At 51.9% G+C, this 19,056-nt stretch overlaps 1 protein-coding gene across 5 annotated transcripts in view; it reads left to right on the top strand.

Moving 5' to 3' along the window:
• Positions 1-19,056, top strand: part of RALGPS1 (Ral GEF with PH domain and SH3 binding motif 1) — a 292,316-nt gene that overhangs the window by 257,978 nt on the left and 15,282 nt on the right. For 4 of the 5 annotated variants that reach the window (XM_055336511.1, XM_055336494.1, XM_055336502.1 and 1 more), the window contains exon 13: positions 5,132-5,258. In XM_055336511.1, coding sequence (XP_055192486.1) covers positions 5,132-5,258 — 127 coding nt within the window. Of the gene's footprint in view, positions 1-5,131; positions 5,259-6,345; positions 6,504-8,933; positions 8,986-19,056 lie in introns of all 5 variants that reach the window. The other variant, XM_055336482.1, reaches the window with a different exon arrangement.

Genomic DNA, 19,056 nt, shown 5'->3' with positions numbered 1-19,056 from the left:
TGCTAGGAGACACACACACACACACACACACACACACACACACACACACACACACACACGGATGGCATGCAGTACCCGGGACCCAGTGCGGGACCCAGTGCGGAACACTTAACCGTATTATCACCACTATTATTGCTACAGGAGGAGTCGAGTTCCAGTTCAAACCACAGGGGGCGGAGCAATGCAAGCTGACCTTTACAGAATACTTTCTGAACTCATGGAGGGAGCCAGAGTGACTCAGGCAGTGTAATCCTGCGTCCATGCCACTGATAAACAAGGCGAATTCCCCCCCTCCACATGGATTCATTTATTGAGCAATATGTGCAAAACAAAAAGCAGGATGGCTTCCACTCTTCCCTTTCCTCTCTGTAGCAACCACACAAGACATTTCCTCCAGGATGTAGATTGCTTTTGAGCAGAATGTTTTCACGGGGGGGGGGGGGGGGGGGGGGGGCACACGAGCGTAACCTGGAGACCAATGACCAGACTCTCCTTAAAGCCAATGAAATCAGAGCCTCCAGGAGGGGCCCAAGAAACTCCACTTCTCACACACTCTCCAGACGCTTCTGGTACATTCCCTGGTTAACAATTAGAGATGATGACTGTGTGGAGTGCCTTCCCAGGAAGATGCAAACAGACACTAAGCTTAAGTACAATTTCAGTACCTGCACACACTACACTCCTCAAAGGCCTTCTATGGGCGTCTCTGGTTGGCAAAGTCCAGAGCCTCTTTTTGAGACACCATGTGCAGGCTGGAATTGAGACCTCAGACAGCCCCCACTGTCTCCTGTCACCAGGCCAGGTCACCCAGGCAGCCCACCAAGAGGCAGTGTGGTATGGTGGGGCCCCCTCACTCAGTTCCTTGGGCTACAAGGAAGAGAGCTGGAAGGGCTGAGCAGCCAGGGAGGGAGGGACAGGATGCCCTGGGCTGTAGGACATCAAAAACAGGACTCCCTCCCACCTGGCTTTTTGGCTTCTTCTATGGGTCTCTCTCCACAGACCGGCTTTCTTCTCCATAAGCAGGGAAATGTGGCCATCGACAGTGTCTAGGTTTTTTTTTTCTCACCACCAAAATGTAATTGTCCTCAAACATGTTCTAGGCTCAAATCTGATAATCCTGGGGAAGGTGTCTATTCATGCCCTGGGCTAAGAGCAAGGCTATGTTGGCTGCATTGTCTCCCTTGTGACCCCATCAGTGGTGGGTAGGGGGATTCCTGGAGGAAGTGGTGGGCAGGCGGTCCCAGGTGTCTACTCCATGGATTCACAGTGCCTAGACTTGAACCTGGTTACATTGCCAACCAGCTCCTGACCCTGAAGCTTAAGCTCTTGAGGTGCTGCCTCCCTATTTGTGAATTGGAATCCCCTGCTCACAGAGGCATGGCATCTTCCCCTTTACTCGACATTGCTAATTGCCTTCCAAATGTTTGACACTCCCTTGAGCCCTGAACTAGCGTTCCCGTCCTTCCACATCCTAGCCAATGCTTGATATTGTCAGGCTAATTAATTTTTTACAATCTAATAAGGTAAAAGTGTTTTTTTCTCACTTGTGCTATGTAATTTGCATTCCCGTTATTCCCAGTGAGGTTAAGCACATTTCCTTGTAGTTGTTGGTCATGTGGAGTTCTGTGAATTTCCCACATGTGTCCTTTACCCACTTCTCTGTGTGATTTGTCTCTCTTACTAATATTTGAAATTCTTTATATATCTCAACACAAATCCTTTGCTGGTGATATGGATGACAGATCTCTTCTCCCAGACTACAACTTGCCTTTTAACATTGTTTTTGCTATCTTTTATTTGTTTTGGTGCAGAAATGTTTAGGTTTAATGCAATATAGTGTATTCAATTTTTTAAAAGATTATATTTATTTATTTAAGAGAGAGCATGCGCAAGAGCGGGGCAGGGTGCAGAAGAAGGAGGAGAAGCATACTCCCCGATGAGCAGGGAGCCCAGAACCCTGAGATCATGATCTGAGCCAAAGGCAGACCCTTACCTGATTGAGCCACCCTAGTGCCTCTGTATTCAATTTTTTTTTCCTTTTAGGGTTTATACTTTTTGATTCTTTCCCGAAGGTCCCAATAATTGCCTTATTTTTTCCCAGTAGTTTGCATTTTTGCTTTTCACATTCATGACATGAATCCACTTGTGTAATATAAGGTGGAAGGACTCTAATTTCATCTTTCTCCCAGTGGTTCTAACACTGTATACCAAAAAGACCCTCCGTCCCCACTGACGTATAATGCCTCCACCATCATGAAGCAAGTCTGGGCTCTCCCTTCTGATTTACTGAACTGTTTCTCTATCCCTGCCCCAACACCAAACTATGTGAATCATTATTGTTTTGGGTTTTGGTCTGATATCTGGTAAGGTGAGACGTCTACTATTCTTAAGAACTGTCTTGGCTACTTTGCCCCTTTATTTTTCCAGTAGGATTTTAAGATCAGCTTAAATGGCCAGGTCAGGCAGTTTCAAGCAAGGAAATGGCGTGCCCAGCTTCTCATTTTTTCACACACTCACGTAGCTGATGGGGGTTGGGTTTCAGAGGCTCAGCTTGGAGGTAGAAGAAGTGTCAGGACTCAGACTAGGCAGTGACATAAGCAACAAAAAATGGGTGCGAGAGGAGGTACAGAATCTGGGAGCCTTGGTGTGTGGCAATTGAAGAGGAGGTAAGAAGAGAAGAGGCAGGGAAGCCTGGGGGGCTCAGTGGTTTAGCACAGCCTTCAGCCCAGGGCCTGATCCTGGGGACACAGGATCGAGTCCTGCGTCGGGCTCCCTGCATGGAGCCGAGCCTGATTCTCCCTCTGCCTCTCTCTCTCTCTCTCTCTCTCTCTCTCTCTCTCTCTCTCTCTGCCTCTCTCATGAATAAATAAATAAAATCTTTAAAAAAAAAAAAAAAAGAGAAGAGGCAGGTCATAGTCCGGGAGAACCCAAGACAACCCTGCCTTCCAGGCCAGGTGGCTGAGTGTGTAGAGTTGGAAATATAGCAGGAGGTTCCAAGTTCAGCCTTCCCTGATCTGAACTTCGGATACTTTAGGAAAGCTCAGGTGGAAGAGTCCTGTATATATTGGTCTCAGGTTCAGAAAAGTATACATTTTAGAGTTATTGGCATATCTAGTGAGTTAAAATCAAATCAAAACCAGGAGCCAAAGAGGGAGGCCTGTGTAGAAAACACCAGTGTGAGAGCTTGTTGGAGGATAAGGAGGCCTCTGAGGCAACAGAGTGACAGTGATGAAGAGACACAGGAAGAGGCAGGAGAGTGAGACATCACAGACACCCAGGATGTACAGCTTTTGAGAAGGATTGGTCGCTAGCTCCAGATGCTGCAGGCTCTGGGGAGAAGGATGATGGGTGTTCATTAGTTTCACAGAAAGGAGGAAATGTCATTGGGTATGGAAACCAGATTGCAGTGACTTGAGGGTTGGGTATAGGGGCAGAGGCAGAGCTATGAGGAACACAGGCCTCTAGGGGGTTCAACTGGCTGGAATGAAGATGGGCCAAGAAGCCTTATTTCACAGAAAAGAGATGAGGGGGAAGGGGCCAGAGAAAGGAGGGGAGGCAAAGACGTGAATTCTCAGAACAGGTAGAACTAGGAGGAGACCAGTCCCAGGTCCAGGCACAGCAGGGAGATGCATGTGGATGGGGGCACCTGTGGCGATTGCAAGGCTGGAGCTTTTCTCATGGATGTGGAGAGTCACATCACTTGAGAGGGAGAGGTCTAGGAGTTGTGCAAGGGACTTAAGGACAGGGGGATTGGTGATGGGGTGCGAGGGATCATGAGTGATCTGAAGGAGGAGGTGTCTGTGCACTATGAGATGTGGAAAGGGAGCAAGGGTGACAGTGGGAAGTGGGAAGTCTTTGCCCAGACCATGTGTGTTCCTCTGTCTTCTGAGCCTTCAGGGAGGACAGAAGGGAGCTAGACTTTCTGCAGTGACAGGCTGGGAACTAGAGATGAAAATGAGGATGAGCAAGCACGCTGGAGAACAGGGACCCCTTAGGTCCCTTGTGGACCTACAGCATCTTGTGGTGGAGGATCTGAAGCCCTGGGTGGACCTCAGGCCATACAGAAGAGAAAGTTCCCCCACATGGCTAGGCAGCAGCTCCTAAACTTACTGTGTGTCTGATAACGTTCTGCAGGGAGCAGCCCAGCTCCTTTGTGGAAGTGCTGGCTGCTATTTCCAGCATCTGTCCCAGGTAGCCAAGGTTAGGCTAGCAACTGGATCCTCTCCCTTCAAGACCTCCCTTCCCAAGCCACAAAAACAAAAGGGTACAATAGTAGATAGGACCATGCCCCTCAAATTACAGCCTTGGACATGGCCCACACTAAGGATTCTGCCTCAGTCTCTGCATTCGGCACCCAGTGTGGTTTGTGGGCCTGGCTCTCATGACCTCCCATGGATCCCATGACTGGAGCTGGGGAGGACATGGTAATAATGATCAGAATCAAACGAGTAGGAGCACTGTCTGTGAAACTCCATGTACATGACCTCATGACCTCCCAACCACCTACAAGGTCAATTGAGTTCTTCCCACTTTTCAGATGAGGAAACCAAGGCTCAGGGATGAAGTTAAGTAACCTATCTAAGGTCACCAGGCAGTAATCGATAGGCTTCCCTAGCCATGCCCCACCTCCGTAAATCTGCTGCCTCCCCTGAGAAGCCCTCCATGCCCTTTTGTTGACTGAGCAGGCAGAGAACAGGAAGTGCTATAGAGGCCCAGGGCATGGGCACTGGATTTGGACTCAGAAGACACACTGTTCAGCCTCAATTTTCACCCAGCTCGGTGGCCCTGGATAAGTGTTGCCATGGGGAAACCAGGCTAGGCTGCTGGTCCCCACGTCTAGCACCCCCCCCGCACCCCCACCTCCATCTGCACATTCACCCCTGTATTAGCCAGTGGCACTGCCTGGTTGAGGGGCATCATGCATAGCAGGACACTGGCCATCTTGACAGGCAGTTCAGAGGCTGGTTATCCTGCCAGTGAGAGATCAGTGTCTCATGAGTGGGAAACCACGAGGTTTCTGTGAACCATGCCCTGCACACAACAGCCGGGTCTGGTGCCTTACCCCCCCGGGGCCCCCTCCTCCGAGCATCTGCAGCCCAGCCCCGACCATTGCTCTCTGCTCTGTTCACAGGCCCCTCCACTGGCTCCAGTTCTGCAAGGTTCAGCCGACGGCCCACCTGTCCTGATGCATCTGTGGCTGGCAGCCTCCCCACACCCCCTGTCCCAAGACACAGGAAGAGCCACAGCCTGGGAAACAAGTGGGTGACTGAGCAGACCCCCCCCCAACCCCCACCCACTATGGGCTCCAGACTAGATTGAGCTGGGGCATGGGCTCCTTGGTGGCTGGGAATGTGTGACCACTGGGGGGCTCCCTTAGCCATCTGCTGAGTTCATCTTCCTGAAGGCTGGTCCCTCCCTTCAGGCTGGCAGGGGCTCTGGAAATGTCTTAAAGCACCTGCCAGTGTTGGGGCTCAGAGTGTCTGCTTGCCAGTTGTCTCAGAAAGCCTGCAGAGCAGTGAACCTGCCACTAGTTTGCCCAGCCTTATGGGACTGACAGCTGGGGGGCACGTGTGGACCTCACATGGCTGGGGCAGCCATGCCTGTGTCCCTGGGGTGCTGGTCACAGACTCTCGAACAGTTGGAGCCCTCTTCCCCCTGTTCTTTCCTCCTCTCCTTCCCTCTCTTCCTCTTTCCCTTCCGTCCTTCTCTCTCTCCCTTCCTTCCACCACTAAGACACAAGCCTCAGTCAGCTCAAGCTGGCCTTGGAGTCACTCAAAGACTGGGTGGGGGGTTGCTCTCTGAGTGTCTAGGGCTTGCTCTGTGTTAGATAGTCTGATACATGCCTGTCAAGCACTATATCATTGAGTCCCTGCAGGCCTCCCAGGTAGGTGCTATAGTATATACATTGTAAGAAGGAGTCCTGTGAGGTTCAATAGGTTGAAGTACTTCACAATGGTAAGTAAGGTTGGAACAAGAATTTGAATCAGATGCGTGGCTCCAGAATCAGGCACGCTGCCCACAGGGTCATGCTGCCCCTTCACTTGTGTGGCTCCATCGTTCACAAGTGCTGTCCACTCACTTGAGCTTTGTCATCATCCTGAGAGACAGACAGGGCAAGTATCGTGAGCCCCCATTTGACAAATGGGGAAACTGAGGCTCAGAGACAGGATGTGACTTGCCCAAGGTCATGCCATGAGCTAGGGCAGAGCCTGGACTGTGCCATAATTCTGGGTGGAAGTCTTTTTCCTTCAGCTGCACCATCTGCTCAAGACCCCAGGGCAGGTGTACTCACTGTTACTCTGAGGATAAGGAGCTTTGCCTTCTTTCTTCCTTTCCATTTTCCAGTATGATGTGTCAGTTGAGTGTAGTTGAGAGTAAAAGTGCGACATTCCCATCGGAGAAAGCGAGGCACCTGCTGGACGACAGTGTCCTAGAGTCTCGCAGCCCCCGCAGGGGCCTTGCCCTCACCTCCTCCTCTGCCGTCACCAATGGACTCTCCCTAGGTAAGCGTCTCCGGCCTGCACATGACAGCAGGCAGGCCACAGTCCAGCGTGTACTCCATGTCTGTCTCTGTCACCGTGCAGCGCCCGGTGGCCCCTCGCCCCCTGCAGAAAGGTCCCCCCACAGGAGTCGCCAGAGCCAGGGAGGCCTTTGATTCCTGGTCTCCAGGACTTCACGAAGTGCCCTGGGTCTGTCTCATCTTGTTGGTAGCCCTGAACATGGCAGGCAGGTGGAAGGAGCAGCCAGATGCACACCTGAGACCTGCTGTCATTGGTTGGCAACTGCCAAAGCCTGGCTGCTGCCCCAATGAGGCTTGTGTCCTGGGGGAGCCACAAGGCCCAGTATACAAGGCCAAGTGGGGGAAACTGCCTGGAGACAGCAGCTGGGTGGACCACCGGGTTCTTCTTGTGTACTTGTCTTCACACTGAGAAGCCAGAGTTAGGGAGGATGAAAAATTGATCTTCAGGGATAAAATTGCATGTCTGAGCTTTAGCCAGAAATGGTACTTATGTCAGTGGGAGGAATGGAAACTGAAGTGCTGAGGCTGGGATGGAGAGACGTTGAGCCAGAGCTGAGGACACTGTTGAGCTCTGGTCACAGGCCCGCCCCCCTGCAGTGCCGTCATCTGTCATTACTGCCATCAAACAAGTGCAGTCTCCACTGGCTGTGCCTTTTCAGTGTGCCTGTGCTTCCATAGTCTGTGTGTCTGTGTGTCTGTCTGCTTCCCTTACCTGGGAGCCCTCCTAGGCCTGTGGCAGCTTAGACAGTTGCCAGGCTGGGGTTTGATCTGGGTACTGTCTACAGGGTGGGGGGCCCCTGAGCACTGGGAGGAAGGGGAAGGGTGGGAATTCCATGTCGCACATCCCTGTGAAACAAGGCCAGTCTCTGAGGCGGTGTCACTGCAAGGACAGCTGTCTCCTGCCCCCGGAAAGGCTGTAACAAGCAAGGTCTGTGTCTGCCTTCTCACCTGGGAGGAAGTCATCATTATTGGACCCCATCAGGGCTTTACCACAGCTTAGGACAGTGTAGCCCATGGTTCATAGGTGTCAATGTGTTGGGGAGAAGAATTCTGGGGTCAGTATGTTGGAGAGAGGCTGGGTTGAATCAGGTAAGCAGGTCCATTCTCAGAGACTCGAATATGCCAGTGGGGGATTATGGATCCCCATAAAGGCAGTAGAGTCTGCAGGTTCGCCCAGCCTGGTCACAGAACCCTTTTCCTTGGAGTGTCCTGGAATGGGATAGGGAATGAGATGAGGATGAGGTTCTGAGGAGCCAGTCTGGGAAATGCCAGCCCCATAGCGTTCAGCTGGGCAGCAGGACAGCTGTTTTACATCCAGGAAACTTTCTGAGCTGTGCCTTAGCCCAGGCCTTGCTATTCCTGAGACAGAAAACCTAGTCAGGCACGACAGGAGATCACCAGGCAATTTGGTTCTCGGTTCCTCCTCTTGGGAAATGTAGATGTTTTTCCGGATGGAGCTGAAAGCCCAGGAGCAAGCTGTCATGTGTGCATGTGCCCTGTTTGGAGCCCTCTCCACCTGGTGACTCCCAAGGTGCTGGAGACCTCCTCCCTTCCCCTCTCCCCCTGCCCAGAGTTGATGCCAGCAGACAGCCCAGGCCAAGTGTTGAACTGAGGGAGAGTACAAAGGCACTCAGCAGCATGCTGTTAACAGGTGTCCCAGTCCACCCCAGAGGGGCAGCCGGGGGAGGTGGAGCCTCTCTTGTGTATGCTGGCCAGGTGAAGGACCACTTCCTCAAGGCTTCTGTCTAATGCCAGGCAGCTGCTCTGTGACATTCCTGGCCCTTGGGAGAACAAGTGCTCATTTGGCCCCTGTCTTCACTAGGTGAGGCTTGTTCTACCACTGGTTTCACTTGGACCAGGAGGAAGGCAGTGGTAGGGCCAGGCCAGGCCAACACAGAGGCCAAGGGGCACAGAGCTTGGTGGGCGAGTGGGCAGGCAGCTGCAGCCTTCAGAGAGGCAGCAGGGGGCAGCCCGGGTGGCTCAGCGGTTTGGTGCTTCCTTCAGCCCAGGGTGTGATCCTGGAGACCTGGGATCAAGTCCCACTTTGGGCTCCCTGCATGGAGCCTGCTTCTCCCTCTGCCTGTGTCTCTACACCTCTCTCTCTCTGTGTGTCTCTTGTGGATAAATAAATAAAATCTTTAAAAAAAAAAAAAGAGAGGCAGCAGGAAGAGAGTGGAGGACCCTGGAACAGTGGGAGGGCATAGTTCTTTTGACTCTCCCAGGAGAATGAGTCAGAAATAGCAGCAGCAAAATCCCAAGTTACACAGTTGCCCACAGGGCCAGAAAGCTGTTTCTCTGGCACTTCTGTGGAGCTCAGGGGCCTGAGCCTGCTGGCCCAGGAGAATAGACTCCTTTGGGATTGTCCCCTCTTCTGTGAGGCTGCCATGTTCATTGATCTGTGTTCCTTTTCCAGGCAGTAGTGAGAGCTCAGAGTTTAGTGAAGAGATGTCTTCAGGGCTGGAAAGGTGAGTGTGGCCTCAGCTCAGCCTCCCTCCCAGGGTGGCACTCAGCGCTCCGGGAGGGGACCAACCCCCACCCCCACCACCCCTCACTGGCCCAGCCTGGGGAGGCTGCTCTGTGGCTCCTCAAGTCAGTTCGGACCAGGGGTAGGGCCCACTCGGAGTGAGGGGTGGAAGAGCAGGATGGGTGTGGGGTGGGGGTCCCAGCCCCATGTTCTGAGCAGCCCCACTCATCATCCAATCCAGAGCTAGCCCCAGGAGCCCGAGGCCAGCACCTCTTCCTTAGGCCGAGCTGCTGAGGAAACCTGCGAGCAGATTTGGTCTGAAATGTGGGTTTTTAAAACCAGAAGCCAGAGATGGGCCTGGTGTGGAGATGGGCAAGTGGCTCCGCCTGGTGGGATCTGAGAGTGTTACACTCCCATGGCCTCAGGCCTTGGGCTGACCCAGCCCAGGGTTTGGCTCCCTATGGTGAGCCCTTCTGCCCCAGGAGTGGGGCCTCCTGCTCAGGAATCCACCCACTGCATGTACTCCACATGCTGAGGCTTTCTTTGTGCCAGGCACCAGGCAGGCTCTGGAAAGACGGACTCCGGATAGGGAGCTCCGGATAGGGAGCTATGGTGCCACCAAAGGTGAAGGACAACACAGTGACTCTAGGTCTGAGGAGAGGCAGAGAGAAATCCACTGACACAGAATGCTTCAGGGAGGCAGGTTTGCACCACCCTTCAGAGTAGCCCTGCCACCAGCGTGCAGAGACCTGTGCACACAGACAAGTGCACACACACAGTTATGTACACTCTACACACACACACACACACACACTTACACACAGTCTCCCACATGCATTTGATACATGTTTTACAAGAAATGCTGTGTGTACACATCCATACATACACTTGTGTACTCACACCTATGTAGGTATACATATGCACGTGTACATTCACACAGCTCACACGTATATAGACCTCACACATGTGTGCATACTCTATCTCTCTCTGTCTCACACACACTCACACTCTCACACTCTCCACATTCCTCACTTCTCTGGTGCTGAAGCTTCCTGTCTCATCAGTCCCCATAATCATAAAATGGCCAGAGAGGAGATGAACACACCCAGCCAGTCCTCACAGGGCAGAGGGATGTAAGTGATAAGTCATAAGTGATCTTTGTTGAGCATACCGTGTGTGCCAGGTGCTATCTTGGCCTCATCGAATCCTCAAGCACTTCTACACAGTGGTTATTCTTAGTGTCCCCATTTTACACCTATGGACAGTAAGGGTCAGAGAGGTGAAGTGACTCGTCCTGCTTCACGCTCCTTTGGTAGAGCAAAGCTGACCCAAATCCACATCCTCCTGACTGCTGAGACCACCTCTTTACCACTATGCTTCTGGCCTCATCCAGAGGGCCATTGTGACAGGCACAGGGCCTGGCCCCATGTCATTTGGTCAGTGTGGCACCTTTGTGAGACCCTAGATGGAGATCTGGAAAAGGGAAGGAACACCAACATGAGCCCTTGGAACCTGCTCCCTCTGTCCCTGCTGAAGGACTCCTGGGGGGATATTTGCTCTGTTCTTGATTGGGTTGCTCAGGCCAGTAAGCCCCATTGCCTGCGCCTTAGGGCCAGCCCAGCAGAGGAGATGAGAACCAGGCAGGCTCTAGGGTAGACTCCAGATCTGATGAGCAAAAGTCTGACTTGTGTCAGCATCAGTCAGGGGACTCCTAGGAATGCCCTGATGGACAGGGCTCACAGGCAAGCCAGTGTCCCCTGGCCATAGGCCAATGAGGGGATACTCAGGGGGAAACTTGCAGGCATGGCACCAGGATCCAGACCTGACCTTATACACTGGTTCATTCACCCCCTCATTCTCTCATTCATTCAATCAGTGGATGTTTATTAAGCCATGGCATCCTGCCAGACACCACACTAGTCACTGAGGGCAACAAATACTGCTCCTGATGAGTACCTATGACCCAGACCAGAGCCACCAGGAAGGAAGACTGTGAGGGTTCCTGACCCCCTGTAGGTTCGCTATCCTTAATCAGTAGCGAACCCTGTAAGATACAGCATTTCTGTTTTCTCTCTTTCACTTAGAATTTGGCATTCTATTTACTCTACATTGGAATGTCCATAGTAGGTGCCTTTTGGGTGGGACCTCCTGCTTGAACTGGTCTCCCAGCTGGCTCACCTGTGCAGCTGCCCAGCCCTGCCTCCAGAAGCCCTCTGGGAGAACGTCCTATTTCTCGTTCTCCTAGCATGATGAAGGAAGCAGGAGACCACCTGCTTTGGAAGATGCCAGTGGGCTAGGATGAGCTCTCTAGTCCACTCTGAGACTCAGGCTGACCCCTGGCCTCCAGCCCCTGTGGCCCAGCCTCCAGTCTGCATTTCCATCTTGTACTAGCTTCTTTCCATGTCCACTAGAAACAGTTCACTGCCTCAGATGCATGTAAGCATTTGAGACTTTCCAAAAGAACCATGGGTGAGCCGGAGGGGAGGGTCTGCCTCACGGTCTTTGAAAACTTTTGTTAAATGCCACTCTTTCTGATACAACTCGGTGACCACAGTTCACTGTGCCACCTGGGCCTCCCTTCCTCACCTTCACCTGCACAGTGCTTGGCCCCACTGGGGCCTCCCTTCACTCCCAGGCCATTTCGCTCCTGCTCTACAAAGGGGAACAGATTCCCTCTCCCTGGAAGTCAGGGCCACCCTGCCTGGGCCCAGAGGCCAGCATCTGCCCTGAAAGAGCAGCCAGAACACTCTTCAGCAAAGCAGAGCTTCCCATCTCAGAGACCCACCAGCTGGTCCTGACTGATGATGCTGTGAGAACACAGCCTTAGCTCTATACTTTCACACTTGCATGGGTGGACTGTGACCTCAACCACAGCTAAGAGTATAGGAGTGGGCTGGCCCCTCCCACAGGAACGAGGCCAGGCTAGGGCCAGGGCAACACCTTACCTCATAGCTCTGAAGCCTAGGTTCCACACTCTTCAACTGACTTGTTGACCAGGCCCCAGCCCTGGTGACAACCTTGACCCAGGCCAGGAAGAGAAAAAGAGCCAAATACCAGCTAGAGGATAGGGAGGTCCCAGGCCAGAGACCCCTGGAGCCAACACATAGCCCTCCATTGGTCTGCAGACACATCTTAATCACTCTGTATGCCACTGTGGCCAGGCAGGAAGGAGGGTTCCCATTGTCTGATGAATGCGAGGTCATTTGGCCTTGTCTCCAGGTTTGCTTTCCCTGAGATCACACACATGGACATTTCAGCCTGGTGGCCAGAGCTCAGGCTACACCTGGTGCTTTCCTCAAGTGGCCAGCCTTCACAAGCACCCATGATGGAGCCCACAAGAGTCATGGGGACCCTTTGCCCTGCTCTCTGTGGGAGTGGGCCAGGAGGTAGAATGGCACCCCCACTGACCCTGTTCTTGCTAGGACTGTGCATTGAGAGCTCAGGGACAAAGAGGACCTCCTGCTGCCCATCTCATCTGCTGTCCCTTCTTATGTCTCAGCCTCAGCAGGGCCGCAGGCTGAGGAGGAGTGAGAACAGACTAGCCATGAGGTGGCCAGACCAGGTAGGGGTTGGTTCGGCTGTTCTAAAAACCCTCCCCTATCTTCTGGGCTCAGAATGAGGACAGAGCAGTGGTCCTGGGTCAGGGCCCTCAACAACCAGAGGCCAGAGTCCCTGGGGCGACGGGTAAGGGTGGGCCCCCTCCTCTCTTAAGACTACCTCATGTCCCAACCTGTACCTTTCTCACCTCAGTGTCCTGGGTTGAGGAGGATCCCATATCACACCATGCTTTCCCAAGGAAAGAAGGCAGGCAGCCCTGAAAAGGCATTTTCAACATGTACTTAATTAACTGGAAACTAGGGACTGTGGACATTGCCATAGGCTAGCCTCGAGCAAACCTCAGGCTTCTCAGAAATTCAAGAAGGAAGGGAATATTTTAGTCAGGCCCATCAGAAAGAGCTAATAGGTGCTTCTTTTTATGCCCAATGTGGCACCAAAGTGAGAATAAAAATATTAGCCTAAGAGTTAATAATTTTAAATGAAGTTCTTAAAAATTAGGAACAAAATGGATGAGTGAAGTGAACATATATGTATGTACAAAAATATGTAATGTCACTAATCTTAGTTCTTTCTGGGTTCTAGGGTCACTGAATGAATTTCTTTCCTTCATTTTTTTTTTCTATATTCTCCAGATCTGCTACAATGGGTACATGTTTCCTTTATGCCCAGAAAAAAATTAACTTTTTAAAAAATATAAAATCAGAAATGTTTACTGATTGCTTTTTAAGAAGTAACATAGGAAAGTATGTCACAGAGTTCATCACGAAACCCTTGGCCATCCATCTTCTCTACTCTGACATCAGCAGTGTGTGAGGAAGGGCGCTATCGCAAGAGAGACAGCCCAGAAATACAGGTGGTGGAAAGACGAGGAGGCAGAGGGATCCTTGGGAAGAGACAAGAGTGACAACCCTCTCTGAAGCATAGCTGTTTCTCCTTCCTTCTCAGGGAGGTGAGGGATACAGGGGATCTAGTCGCAGCTCACAGTCGGGTTGGGAGAGAGAACAAATCAATGATGCCAGGTCCACAAGGGTCTGGAAGTTGTGCAGCACTCAATGGGAGTGTCCAGTGCAGTGACCCGAGTCAGACTGAGGGGTCAAGAGTGGCTTCCAGTAGTGGCGATGGTTACACAGTAGCCCAAGGACATCGGTTAAGAGGATCACAGTGGGGCCTCAAGAGGGATCCCAGGATCTAAGGAGGCTCCAAGGCCTGAGTTGTGTGCCAGGATTAGAGAGGTGGCCCAGGGATGCTTGGTTTGGCTCTTAAGAGTCCCTGCCGGAGAGGGGGACTCCATGATGTGTCTTGGTCTCTGAAGTTCTTAGTGTGCCTTTGCATTGAAAGATCATGGTCTGGCTTCTCTACACTGCCAGCAGTGCTAGGAGGGGCCTGAGGTCAGGATAGCTTGCTCCCAGTGACCTTGGGTGTGTCTCTCAACCTCTGAGCCTCAGGAGCCTCAGCTCTACAGCGAGGATGCTTAGCACATGGGCGGAGTTGCTGTTTGGGAACTTATTTTGACATTTTTGTGGCCTTCACTCAGTGGGTACCTGTTAACGAGCAAGCAGGTGATCCAGGGGGCTCAGAATGGGTGGGGTGAAGAGGAAAGTCCCAAAATGATAGTTCAGTAATTGTGGGACAGATGAGCTACCATGAAGGCAAGCATCCACCAGCTCTGGTTGGCCTCCAGGGTGACACCGAACTGGGGGGAGGACCCCTTTAAGAGACTGCTGCAGAGAGTTGGCCCTGAGGTACCCCAGGGTGCCAAGGCGATTGGGTGATGCCATTTTTCCCTGTGTGAGGTTGACTTGTTCTTAGCCAGTGGAATCTTCCAACATTCTTAGGGAAACCCCAGGAAAGTAAAGTCATGACAGCCCCAGACTATGCAGCATTTCAAGAGAGGGAGGGGCAGTTCTGGAGGTTCTAGAGGCAGCCTTGGTGGTGAGGGTCCCTTTAACTGAAGTGTAACGTGAAAGTGACTGTAGGGTGACTTTCATGGAGAACCTCACTGCCTTCCTCCCACGCCCTTGGCTGAGGCCCAGGAATCCCCCAGGGTCGTGCCTGCACCCACCCATCCCTCTGTCTGGTTTCTCCAGGCCCATCTTGCTCTGTGCCTCTGTTCTGATGCTCTGCCTCCTGTGGCAGCCTGGTTGGACAACATGCCAAGCTTCTGATGTGGGTTTCCCCCAAAGATACCATCTCTTGCCTTGCTTTTAGCAACAGACACCAAAGTCTGGAAAATGAGGCTCCACCCAGGAGTTTAGGCTCCTCTGAGAGAGAACAGTGGCCAGAAGTCCCTGGGCCTTTCACTTGACCTTGTCCTTGGGCCCTGCCCACGAGCTACTGTGGCTTCACAGGTTGCTGAGAAATCTCAGCCCACAACATCTCTGTCCAAAACCTACAACCCCTCAGATTTCAGGGCCTAGACAGTGGACAGGATTCCCTTTCGATTTCAAATTAATCCTCCACATATATCTGCTGCTCTCCCTTCTCTCTCTGCAGACCAGATTTCTAGATTTCCCAGCTCACAGAGGGGAAGATGGACACCTCACAGCTCCCAAGTTTACATGTTATACCTCATCCAGCCACAGAGCCTGACTTTCCATCTCATCTAGTTCCTAATTGCCATGAGAGAAAATCTGATTGACCTGTCTTGGATCGGGTGGTGTTCTATCCACTCAGCTAGATATGCATTGCAAATATGGCTCCTAGAGACCCACTCAGTAGATCAAGGACATTGCTGAGAGAGGAGTGAGTGAGTGACTTATAAGCAGTAGAAATCCTTTAGCAAGTACTGCTGGAAGGGATGTCTCAAGGTCCAGCAGAACTCAGAGTGGCAGCTTCCTATCTGTGAATCTTCAGGAAGTAGCTATGACCAAGCTATGGCCTAATGGGATGGCTTCCTGTTAAAAGTTTGCTGGTGCAAGTGGACACTGTCAATGAACAGCATCTCCTGGACACTTCCACAGGCACATTAGTACCTCAAAGGGCCCTGTGCACTTGAGATAGAAGGATGGGGTGGAGGACTCTATTTCTGCTAAGACAAGATTACTGGGACCCCAATGTTATTATTATCAAAGACTTCTCCCTGTTCCCCATCAGAGGGAATTTAATCCCCATGATACTACTTAAAGTATACCTAGAAAACTGTTGAGGGGAAGGTGCCTTTCAGACCTGCCTTGGATAGTCAAAATTCTCATGATGCTGTTGGCCTAAGCAGGACTCTGGCTGCTTCCACCTCAGCAGCCTGACCTGCTCTTCCTCTTCCTAGTGTTGTGAGCTTGGGCAAGTCACTCCACCTCTCCAAGCCTTAGATTCCTTATCTGCAAGATGGGGATAAGAATAGTGCTTGCTGGGGACACCTGGATGGCTCAGTTGGTTAAGCATCTGACTCTTGATCTTAGCTCAGGTCTCGATCTCGAGTTTGTGAGGTCAGGCCTCTCATTGAGTTCCCTGCTAGAGATGGAGCCTACTTAAAACAAACAATAAAAAAAAAAATAGTGCCTGCCTGACAGTATTCCTGATTTTCAGGACAAAAAAGCCCTGTGTGACTAGACAAGATAATGAAAAAGTACTGCTTAGCACATTGCCTGGCATCTATCATTCCCATCATCCTCATCATTCCATCCTCATTATCCCCATCACCACTATCACTTCATCATTCCCATCATCCCACCCCATCATCACCATCATCCCATCCTTATCATCCCCATCACCTCCATCATTCCCATCACTCCATCATCACCATCATCCTATCCTTATCATCTCCATCACCCCATCATCATCATCATACCATCATTCTCATCAGCCCATCATTATCACCATCACCACCACCACCACCACCATCATTATTATCATTTTGTACACTATTTGAGACTGAAGTGTTCTACTTGGTTGCTAGCTGTACATCTTTCCCAGACCAGACTTCCCATGAGTAGGGTTGCCTGCTGCATCCCTTCTCCCCACCGCTGCCCAAAATCCATCCTCAAGAAGAAACAGTAAAATGGCCTTCCTGAATTACATACCATTCAGCCACATTCTGCTCCCAGCATCATGTTGGAAAAGGTGTCTGTGGTTCCAGAGTGGGACTCTCCATGTCAGTCCAAGAAATCCCCTGATTTTTGAGTTTACCAGGTACCACTGCCCCTTCATTTTGCATTTTCTGGCTCTGAACATTCAAATAACAAATATTCTCAAACAAGGCCATGATCAGATTGGTTTCAGTAGCTGAGGTTCCTGCTCAGGCCACACCATAGTCCCCAACCGTCATAACCCTCTTCCAACCCTGCAGGGCTCACCTGGGGAGGAAGGTGGGCCACCACAACCCTAACTATTCTAAAAACTGGCTTGGGGAAAAGTCACCGTGATGCTGACCTCCAAGGCCAGGGTCACTCCCCCAGGTTCCAGGGAAGCAGGCTCTGAATTGCCCCACTGGGAGCAGCTTGACAGACATAGGCCCTCTGCTCATATTGGAAAGCCATCCCCGCTCTGTGAATACTTCCATCTCTATCCCTAATGACAGGCCAGTACAGTGGGATGAGTGGCTTCATCTTCTTGAGCCTCTGTCTCCTCATCTAAGACAGAGTGGGAACAGTACCCCTCACAGAGGTGAGAGGAACAGTGTGTTTCATGGTCAGCAGTGGATAAGTGGCAGTTGCTCTTTAGTGCCAGTCAGCCACTGGAAGATGACTCCGGTGCAGAGACCAGGGGCCAAGGGACCCAGGAAGTGGTCCCACCCCAAGAGACCAGGACCTACGACTGCTCGGGCTGTCCAGTCTCAGACACTGACGAAGCCTGATCAGTGTGAGCTGTAGCAGAGGCCCACAGGAGTGGCACCTCTGGGAGGAGAATGCCCGGACACCACCCACAGGGTGCTGGCTCCACATGGAGACCTAGTCCCTGTGGCAGACCCCACCACATGGGACATCTCAGCCTCCCTGCGGCCCTGAAAGGTGTGGGAGCAGCTTGGGCTGTAGAGTCAGAACAGGGTTCACATCCTGGCTTATTAGGCTCATGCCTTGGTCAAGTGTTTTCCCATCACTGAGCCTCAGTTTCCCTCTTCTGGGGAAGATAATATGCTTAAAGCTCCAGTGAGATGGTGAGTGTCATGATCTTGCTCATGTGAGCCTACACTCACTGGTGATCTCTGCGCCCCTGCATTATTACCCCCCACCAGCCTGGTACACTGGGGGGCACCCCACACCTTTAGGAAGAACATGGAAAAAGGCTACTTAAAAGACTAGACTGGTTGGAAGACACTGATTTAAAGCTCTCCATTGAAAAGTGTCAGTCATGCAAACACCTATTGAGTGTGCAGCCGTGGACTATCTCAGAAAGGAGAGAAAGGTGGAGGGGAGGTAGAAGCAAGCACCAACCACATCCCCCCTTTGGTGGGACTACTGGTAATGGTAGACAACCTGCTGTCATCACACCTTTTCCTTGGGTACCAGGGCAAAAAGACTCACAAGAAGAAAGGTGGAGAAGAAGGGGCCACAGGATCCAGCTCTGCAAACGGAAGCTGCATGTCCCACTCCAGACAGGTAGCAGCTCAGGGCAGGAATCCAGATCAAATGAGGAGATGTCCCCTGGGCACAAGGAATGTCATCCCAGAAAGGTTCACTGTTAGATCCTGCCCCAACTCATAAGAAATTTCTGGTAATGGCTGGAGAGGAAAGCAACCCCGGAGGCAGGCTGAAGGAGCCCTCCGAGCAGCCTGCCTCAGCACGGGGTTATAATATGTTGTGACCCAGTTGTGAGGTACTCAGCAGTGTTGACAGTAACAATGAAAGTCCCGAAGCTTTTCATAATGTAGAGCAGATTTATTGTTACCTGTGATGTCCTGCTCATCACTGCGTTGCAAGCCTTTTTCTGAATGGAGGAGAGGGAGAAGACAATCCGGGGTGTGGGCTGGGAGTTGTTGTGGCAGGGCCTCTTCTGCACCATAGCTCCTGGCCTGTGACCATCCTCTGTCACCCAGGGGTGCTGGGGAAAGACTGAGCTCTGTTACATTTGAGGACTTGAGGGCCTAAGCACATGCTGTGGCTCTTTACCACCTAAGGAGGAATGGCTGGATGGGCAATTGGCCTAGATGGCCATCGGACTCTGACCAGCCCTGAACTTGGGCCTCTGTACCACAGACCCAAGATGGTTATTAAGGACAGTTCTTCTCAAGCAGAGGACGGAGGGGCAGGGATTCACGTGACCCGACCCCCCTCCCCGCCCCGCCCAAAGAGGAACTTGAGCTCACTTCTGCTGTAATGCGCCTGCTGCAAAGAATGAGCCTGGCCCCAACCACCCACCCCCCAGGTGTCCAGTGCCGAGGGGCTGCACGCAGCAACCTAGGACTGGCAGCGGAGAATGGAGAGTGTATTTGCAAAGGCAGGCTTGACTTTGTCTGACCTTCTAAATTGGGTTACATCACTGTTTGGCCAGGAAGCAAGGAAAGCACTGGCCCAGGGAGACACCATGCCGCAGGGGTAGAAGGTGGTTGAGGACCAAGTGGACACAGGAAATCATCCTGCTG

Source organism: Nyctereutes procyonoides, unplaced genomic scaffold (assembly GCF_905146905.1).
Source record: "Nyctereutes procyonoides isolate TBG_1078 unplaced genomic scaffold, NYPRO_anot_genome, whole genome shotgun sequence".
Taxonomy (NCBI): Eukaryota; Metazoa; Chordata; class Mammalia; order Carnivora; family Canidae; genus Nyctereutes; species Nyctereutes procyonoides.
Note: the sequence above shows the minus strand (reverse complement) of the source record. Positions and strands in the feature narration are given on the sequence as shown.